Raw genomic sequence first — 9,249 nt, 5'->3', positions numbered from 1 at the left:
CTCTCTTCATGAACCGCCCCACCCTCTCCAGTCTGAGTTAGAGATCCTTTCTTTGCTCCAAAGACACAGTTCCTTTAGCACTTGCATTATCATCGCCTGCTTCCCTGGCTCCCTACTAAGGCTCTGTCTTTTCCACTACTGCATCTTGGATTCCTAGCACAGTGCCGGCCCATGGTTGGCAATCAACAAATACTGACTGAGCGAGTAACTGAGATTGTCCCTCTAGGGAGGGAGGGATGGCGGTGGGGGGTGGAGTTTGTCCTGTTCACAGCCGGGGCGGGGGGGTCAGTATTCCCAGGCCCCTAATACAAGCTTGACGCAGAGCAGGAGTTCTAAAAATGGCTAACAAGCAAGGCAGGTTCGCCTAACATCCCGCCCACCGCCTAGCTTAGTCGTGGCGGGGCTCCAGTGGCCCCGTCCCGGCCGGAAAGAGGCGGGGAGGCCTACGGTCTTCAGGCAGCTGCCAGCCCGCGGGACCAGAGTGGGCGGGGCCGGGGCCAGAGGGCGGTTCCCGCCCTTGTGCACACCCGGAAGCGCACCGGCGTGCGCGCTCAGAGCCAGGGGAAGCAGCGCCGCCGCCGCCGTCCCCGCAGCCAGCTCCTCAGTCATGCCGGTAAGTTGTCGCGCCGTCCCCGCCCCGCGCAGACCCGCGGCCTCCGGCTTGCGCCTCGGCTGCACCGCCTTTTGGCCAGAGGTCCCTCTTGAAGGGCTCAGGCCGCGGCCGGACTTGTCGCCCCTCTTCTCACTCCTCCCCACCCAGCCCCCAGCTTCTGTGACCCTCTCGAAAATCGGATCCCAAGGGAGTTTTATCTGGCAGTCAGGCTTCAGAACATCGAAGCTGCAAGGCCTCCGAGCGATTACAAGCCTAAAGCTTCTCTGCAAAGACGGGGAAACTGAGACCCAGCGAGGGGCAGAGAGTCGCTGGAGGTCACACAGGGAGTCGGTGGCGATCCGGAACTGGGATGACTAGTCCCTGCGTCTCCCACGTGGATGCCCCTTCCCGCGGAGCTGGCCTGAAAGAGGGGCTTGGGGTGACGGTTACCTCCTGGACAGGGCAGGAGTTCAGAGATCCGTGTTTGTCTTCCCTTCCTCTGCCCACTGTGTCTGAGTTTCGGGTCAGCGCTGGGCCACACTGAATGGAGACAGTGCTTTTAACCTTTTCTACAGGTCACTTTATGAACCTGAACCCGTGAGCTACAGAGAGGTTCAGGGACCTGCTCAAAGTCGCCAGTTGCTCAGTGGCAGAGTCTGGGGAGGGATGAGCCGCTCACTCATTCTTATCATCCAATATACATGATAAGATTTATGGCCTCATTTTGTAGGTAAAAGATTAAGGCCTTTTGCAGATAAAAACAAACAAACAAACATTAAAATCCCGGTAATTTATTCAAGGTGGTGTTGGGAGATGGGTGCAGCCAGGATTAAGCCCCTTATCTTCAGGGGCCCAGTCTCTCCTGACCTCACCACATGATACATGTCCAACAAAAGTAGTCATACCGGCCTGGGAGGAAGCTCTGATCCCAGGTGCATCCCAGGGCTATTGGCTGGAGTCGTGGTGTTTAGCACTTTCCCCCAGGGTGCCTGGTTTTCTGGCCTTGCTCCAAGTGGGTACCCAGAGGTGTCCCACAGACACCCTGTGTCTTAGCAGCCTAGCTTTGGGGAGCTGACAGGTGAGCCAGAGGCCCCCTGGGCCAGGCCACAAACATCTCAGGTGTCATTTCCCTTGGGTCTTGCCAGGTGCCTTGAGACAAATCCCCAGACAACACAAAGTATGGACAAAGAACCTGACAGGATCAGCCCTCCCAGTTGAGCAAATCTGCCTGTGGCAATGTCAGAGGGACAGCATTAATCACTCTGGGACTGGGATGGCGGAGAGGCTACTGGCCTTTTGTGGGGGATGGCGGTGAGGGAAAGGCCAGCTTGAAGATGGCTCTATTCTATGTTCACTTTTGGGAATTTTGACGAACAAAAGACCCACCAGAGTGGATGATCCGAATGAAGACGGCACTTGGCCGTATACCACGAGATGAACAGCTGAAGGAGACTCACACCAAAACTGGAAAGGGATTAATGTGTCACCTGAGAGGTTTCTCGCACAAAACACTGGGAATCTCAGAAACCTCTTTGAAAAATCTGTGCCCTACCCCGCCCCCTTGCCAGCTGCGTGACCTCAGACAAGCTGTTTTACCTCTTTGTGCCTTGATTTCCTCAGTGTAAAATGGGGGTAAAAACTGACCTCACAGGGCTGTCGTTAGTAGTAACGGGAAAAATGCCAGTAAAATATGTAGCTCAGCCACTGACATAGTTAGTTCCGAAGAAATGGTAGGTCTTGTGTAGACCTAGGACAAATTGGTAGAACTGTAGGCAGGCAGGTTTCAACCCTGTGTTAACAAGGACCACAGTGGCTACAAGTTTAGGCTTGGGTAGGCCTAGGCCCTGCTATTCACTAGCTGTGTCACTCTGAGTGAGTGACCTAACCTCATCTGTCAAGAAGGGATAATAATAATGCCTACCTTATGGTGTTGTTGTGACGATTAAACGAGGACATGCATGCACAGTGCCTGGCACATAGTAGGCACTCTAATAATAGTAAATTCCCAATCATCAGGGTGTTCAAAAACTGAATGCCTCGGATATTTGAGAAAGCATTTCGTCTCTGGCAGGGGTCTGGATAGTATGACCCCGTTCCATTCCCACCCTTCCAGTTCTGAGATTCTGTTAAAGCATTGCACAGATGACTGGGCTTTTTCCTCTACGTTACAGGACCCGTTTTGTAGGTGACAGAGCAGAGGCTCTGAGGAGTTGGAACTGTGCAAAGTCAAGCATTCGGTGGTGGGGCCGGCCTTGGGATTCTCTGTAAAGACAGGATTACTCTGCGCAGGAAGGAGACTTTCCACAACCCCGTATTTACTTTTGCAACTCAGAGGTGGAGGAGGACAGGACTGAATTGTAACGATTGCCCAGCGGAAGCCATCTGCTGGCTTCTGACCTCTGTACCGTGCAGGATGGAAGGAGACCCGCTCTCTATAGCCAACAACAGAAAGCTTTAGAGATCTGTTGACTTCAGGTCCTCGGGCAGCAAAAACTTGGGCTCCTTCACAAGGTGTCCCCATCTCAGGTCTCCTGCTAAGAGTCATCATTGTGGGGGGTAGCAGCCCCACTTGCTGGTCCAGAACCAGCAAGGTGTCCCTGGAGCCAGGAAAGCCTGAGTTCACATCCCAGCCTCAGCGCATACCCACCACAGGACTGTGGGTGGCTTAGTTAACCCCTGGAACCTCAAGTTTTCTCCTAAGTATAGTACGGTGACTAGCTCCCTTTCCAGGCTGGGTAAGGACTGAGATACTATATAAAGAGCATTTCACATAGTGGGCACTCATTAGATTTGGGTTTTATGTTGGTCTTACAAACCCATTAAAGCTTTTGATGGGTGTACAGGTACCAACCACTGATGAATCTTGATTACCAGTTATTCTAGAGCAGGAATCAGCAAACTTTTTCTTAAAGGGCGAGATAGTGAATACCTAAGGCTCCATGAACCATGTGGTCTGTTACAACTTCTCAACTCTGCCATTCTAGTGTGAAAGTAAATGAATGAGCTTAGCTGTGTTCTAGTAAAACTTTATAAAACCAGGTGGCAGGCAAGCTGTAGTTTGCCAGTTTGTGTGCTAGAGCAGCATCTCAAACTGTAATGTAGGCAGGAATATGCTGGGTGTCTTGTTAAAAATGAGGATTCTGGAAAAACAAAAGAAAAAAAAGGATTCTGATTCAGGAGGCCTGGGGTGGGACCTGAGAGTCTGCAGTCTGGCAAGCTCCTGGGTGATGCTGATACCGTTGTTCTGAGAACCACCCGTTAAAGACAAGATTATGGAATCCTCACTAGAAATCCTTATTTCCAGAATTTGCTGTGGTTGTTGTTGAATAGTCACAAAACGAGCTGAAGGGATCAGAGGTGTTTAGAAAAAAAGAAAGACTAACCGTTTTCTTTAAGGCAGGTTTTGCAGATTTGGCCTCGATAAAATAGTGGTCTTCTGGTTGTGTCATGATGTTTGTAATGATGGTTATGTAATTCAGCTCCGAAAAACCAAACTGCTTAACTCTTGGCCTCAGTTTCCCCTGTACAGCATGATGATAACCCAGACCCAAAGGTGGTTTGAGACTTGGAAAGAGCCTGAGAAGCCATTTAGACCAATGTTTCTCAAGTGTGTGGTCTTACCCCTCTGTTTCTCCTCAGTGCGTTAAAAATGGAGAGTCACAGGGCCCACCCAGAGCTACAGAGCTCACTGAGGCAGCTGCCTGCAGAGCTGCCCAGTCACCAAGTACCCCTGTGATTCTTCTATGCACTGAGGCTGAGGAAACTGAATTGGCTAATGCCCTTTTGGTATAGATAAGAGGATTGGGGCCCCTAAGGGCAGGGATTTTGCCTGAGGTCTTCTAGCAAGATACACTGCTGTGCCCAGATTTCCAGTTGAGGTAAGAGATTTGAAAAGCTCCATGGAAAACGTAGCCATAGTTTTTTAAAGGGACAGAAAAAATGGAAGTGGAACAAAGTAATACTAATAATCCGATAGCTAACTTTTTCAAGAATTTTTTTCGCCGCGCTGAGTGGCTTGTGACATTTTAGTTCCCCTTAGTTCCCTGGCCAGGGATTGAGCCTGGGCTCTCAGCAGTGAGAGCACAGAGTCCTAACCACTGGACCACCAGAAAATTCCCCCGATAAGCCAACTTTTTACCCCAGTGGAACCTACTACTAGGCTCCAATCTCTTTACCTAACATATGAATTAACTATTATTTCTGAGTAATTACCCCCAAAACTTAGTGGTTTGAGACAACAAATATTTATTAACTTATAGTTTCTGAGAGTCAGGAATCTGGAAGCAGATTAGCTGGTATTTCTGGCTCAGGGTCTCTCATGGAAGCTGCAGTGAAGATGTTGTCCAGGGCTGTGGTCCTCTGAAGGAGGATCTGCTTCCAAGCTGGCTCCCTCATATGGCTGTTGGCTGGAGGGCTCATCTCCTCACCATGTGCACCTCTCCATAGGGTTGCCAGAGGGTCCTTAGGACATGGCAGCCAGCTTCCTCCAGAGTGAAGGATCCCAGAGAGAGTAAGGCAGAAACCACAATGTCTTTTATGCGTTAGCCTCCAAGGTCACCTAACGTCACTTCAGCCGTATTCTACTGGACACACAGGCCAACCCTGAGACATTGTGGGATAGGACTACTCAAGGGCATAAATACCAGGAGGCAGAGATCACTGGGCCATCTTGCATGCTGGCTATCACACTTAAAATCTTGTGTTCGTCCCATTCACCGGCCTGGAGAGGGACTTTCATCCCCATTTTGCAGATATAGAAACCAAGGCACAAAGGAGTTAAGTAACTTACTCATGGCCACACAGAGCTACTAAGTGCCAGAGCTGGGATCTGAAGCCAGGTCTCATTTCCAGAGATTTAAAATAAAGGAAGTATTGGTATAAGAAACCTTTGTTTGAAAGCAAAGGAAGGACCCAGGGTTGTTCAACCAGCTGTGTCAATCATCCATTCACTCAACAAAATGTGTTAAGCCCCTACTCTGTGCCAGGCACTCGCTGTTCCGAGTATTGGGGATGCAGCAGTGAACTGAACAAAGCCTCATCTTCTGGGAGCTTGCCTTCAGGCCCTTGGTTTGTTAGATATCCTGGAGACTGTAGGATGTTGAGCCCGCATGGAGAGTCCAGGAGCCTGGGTTCCCTTACTGGCTCAGATTCAGCTCACTGGGAGCCCAGGCAAATCCTCTCCCTTCCCAGGATTCAGGTGCCGCCTCTGAAGCACTTGGATGGCAGCAGTGGTCTCCAGGGAAGTTTACTGACCATTTCAGAGTCACCAGGGAAGCTTATTGACCATAATAGATGCCTCAGCCCTCTGGCTTGCTGACCAGAACCTATAGTTTTTGTTTGTTTGTTTGTTTTTATACAGCAGGTTCTTATTGGTTGTCCATTTTATACATATTAGTATACATATGTTAATCCCAATCTCCCAATTCATCCCACGCTTGCCACCTCCCGCTTTCTCCCCTTGGAACCTACAGTTTTTATAAGCTCCCAGGTGAGTCTCATGCTGAGAGTGATCTTTTAATGCATAATTAAGACCACCAGATCAGCACTGCTCAGAGCATGGGGCCCACCCACATTAGAGTTATTAGTGATCCTGAGACAACCCCATAGCTGAAGAATCAGGGCTTTGAAGGTGAGACTAGAAACCAACATCTTAAACTACCTTCCCAGGTGATCCTTCTCGCGTGTCCCAGACGCCGCTAAAGGGTTTCGAGGGATTCTGTCCTTCAACACAACCACCTGTGAGATATAGAAACCCTTAGTTACTGTACAGTTTAACAGAGTGGGGCTCAGAAACAGGCTACTGGGGAGTCTGATGAAAGCCGGATCTTGCCTTTCTCTCTGCCCTGCGTCTTGGCCCCCGAGTGGGCCTGCATGCTAGTGGGGCATGGGGCCCCTGGGGCCCCTCTGCAGGACTTGGCTTATGGTCTCCTTTGTTTCAGAAGCACGAGTTCTCCGTGGACATGACCTGTGAAGGCTGCTCTAATGCAGTCACTCGGGTCCTCAACAAGCTGGGAGGTGAGTGCGTGGCCCTCAGATGGGGGTGGGGGGACAGATACACTTATATTAAATGCATGTAGGCATGGGGCAGGAGAAGCTTGAGTTTAAGCTGATAACAGTAACACCAAAACGTATTGAGTACTTAGCATATGCCAAGTACTCTGCTTCGTGGCTTCCGTGGATCACATCATTTAATCCTCACCCTGACCATTTCAGGTAGCTGCTTTGACCATCTCCATTTCAAGCAGGAGGGAACTGAAGTTCAGAGAGGTTAAGTAACCTTTTGGGATCACACAGCCAGTAGTGGCAGAGCTGGGATTTGGCCCTGTGGAGCCCTGGCAGTACTACTTAGTATGTTGGTGATCACATTCATCTCCAGTGTGATAACTTTTGTTATGTGACACATTTGAGTGTCATTTTCTTTTAAGATTTTTAGAAGCTGTAACATTTTAAGAAATAAACTTTGGATCAGTCCTGTGCAGAACTCCTAAAGCACCTCTTTTGGGTGTATTTAGAAAACTATTAATCTCCTCCAGTCCCCTCAATTCTCATCTGGGGAAACTGAGGCCCAGAGAGGGCTGAGGCCTGGTCCTGGGGCTCCGTGAAGTAATGACAGAGCTGTGATCAGAGTTCTGGTAGTGCTGGGGCAGTCAGTCTTTTAACCCTGGATAATAGTAACACCCAGTTTTCAAAGGGCTTTCATGTGGATGTCATCTTGTTAGCACTTAACACTGTCCTCTGAGCTGTACTTTCCGTCTGTGGAATGGGGATGTTGACACCAGGCCCCAGGAGGGGAAGTGACTTGCCCAGTGTCCCACAGTGAGTCCATGGCTGGTTTCTAGACTGTAAACTGGAATCTGAACTGTAAAAGAATCTGAAACAGTGAAAAGAACCTGGCTTCTGACTTGCCATGTGACCTTGGCCTCCTCTCCGGGGGCCTGGCTTTCCCCAGCTACAGTATGGGAAAGTCAGCCTCTCAGCTTTGCTGTGGATGCTTTAACAGTGTAACTCTGCTCACAAGCCTCTCTATACAAGCACTGCATGAAGTGAGGGAGGGCCTGCTTTCACTCTTGCTGGCTCCAGGACACCTGTCCAGGGACCTGGGCTGCCAGAAACACAGCTTGAAATCCACTGGGTCAGATGATGCCAGACTGTCTTCCAGCTCTATAATGCCACCAGAATATTTGCTCCAAAGAGGAGGGGGACACTTCTGAACCAAAAGACAAAACCCGGAGTGCAGCCAGGATACATTGCCCTCTCCCTGGTATCCATTAGGTACAGAGTCAAAGGGTAGGACTAAATCCCGTGCCGTGTGCTTCTTCAGGCCCCTTCACTGGTGCCTGAGGATCTGCCTTTGAGCTTGGGCAGGTATCTCTCCCTCTTTCACTACTATCCCCACTTGGGGTGGCCTCTTAAGAAGGGTCAGAAGGGTTTTCTGAGTTAGTCGGGGCCACAGATGAGCAGTGCTGGGCCTGAGGAATCACAGACCAGTGGCATACTTGAACTGGAGAGCCCACAGGGGCTGGCTGACCCCAACTCCTTCATGTACCGATGGGGAACCTGAGGCCTGTGATGGGCAGGACCCAGCCAGTCAGTGGTGAAGCCAGGCCTGGGATTCTCCCTCTGTTGTTTCAAGAAGACCTATTTGTACCTATTCCCCTATGCCACCGAGGGGCTTCAACTGGGCACAGCCCTTTCGGAGGGCAGTTTTGCAAAATCTGTGAACATTTAAAGTGTGCTAGGCCCCTGTGCTCAATAGCCCGCGAGACTTTGCAGAGGCCTTCCTCTTTTATCTCGGCCGCCAACATGCCATCCAGACTAAGGAAGACCCGGAAACTTAGGGGCCACCTGAGCCACGGCCACGGCTGCATCAGCAAACACTGGAAGCACCCGGGAGGCCGCGGTAATGCTGGGGGCATGCATCACCACAGGATCAACTTTGACAAATATCACCCAGGATGCTTTGGGAAAGTTGGTATTAGGCATTACCCCTCAAAGAGGAGCTAGAGCTTCTGCCCAGCCGTCAACCTTGATAAATTGTGGACCTTGGTCAGCGAGCAGACACGGGTAAATGCTGCCAAGAACAAGACTGGAGCTGCTTCTGTCATTGATGTGGTGCGATCGGGTTACTGCAGAGTTCTGGGGGAGGGGAAGCTCCCAAAGCAGGCTGTCATCGGGAAGTCCAAATTCTTCAGCAGGAGAGCTGAGGAGAAGATTAAGGGTGTGGGTGGGGCTTGTGTCCTGGCAGCTTGAAGCTACATGGTGGGAGATTCATGAAAGCAGGGGTCCCTGACACCACCCGCTCCCCAGCCCAGCCCACAGAGCAGGAGGTCAGCAGCGGGCGAGTGAGCGAAGCTTCATCTGCCGTTCCCCATCGCCCGAAAAACTGTCTTGCATAAAACCGGCCCCTGATACAGCCACTATGGAGAACAGTATGGAGGTTCCTCAAAACACTACAAATAGAACTACCATATGACCCAGCAATCCAACTACTGGGCATATATCCTGAGAAAACCATAATTCAAAAAGAGTCATGTGCCACAATGTTCATTGCAGCTCTATTTACAATAGCCAGGACATGGAAGCAACCTAAGTGTCCATCGACAGATGAATGGATAAAGAAGATGTGGCACATATATACAATGGAATATTACTCAGCC

General features: G+C 50.3%; 2 protein-coding genes across 2 annotated transcripts in view; both read left to right on the top strand.

The window, feature by feature from the left end:
• Window positions 1–544: 544 nt before the first annotated feature.
• ATOX1 (antioxidant 1 copper chaperone) overlaps window positions 545–9,249 on the top strand; it is a 12,573-nt gene continuing 3,868 nt past the window's right edge. The window contains exons 1-2 of the mRNA XM_055086859.1: window positions 545–613; window positions 6,535–6,607. Of these exons, the coding sequence (XP_054942834.1) occupies window positions 608–613; window positions 6,535–6,607 (79 nt within the window). The 5' untranslated portion in view covers window positions 545–607. The remainder of the gene's footprint in view (window positions 614–6,534; window positions 6,608–9,249) is intronic.
• LOC112064827 (60S ribosomal protein L27a) lies at window positions 6,535–9,239 on the top strand. Its single transcript, XM_028493382.2, is given in 2 exon segments — window positions 6,535–6,607; window positions 6,806–9,239. A coding segment is annotated over 1 exon segment (702 nt). The 5' UTR covers window positions 6,535–6,607; window positions 6,806–8,140; the 3' UTR covers window positions 8,843–9,239.

This window comes from Physeter macrocephalus, chromosome 8 (assembly GCF_002837175.3).
Source record: "Physeter macrocephalus isolate SW-GA chromosome 8, ASM283717v5, whole genome shotgun sequence".
NCBI lineage: Eukaryota > Metazoa > Chordata > Mammalia > Artiodactyla > Physeteridae > Physeter > Physeter macrocephalus.
The sequence above is the reverse complement of the archived record's forward strand: the minus strand, read 5'-3'. Positions and strand labels throughout refer to the sequence as shown.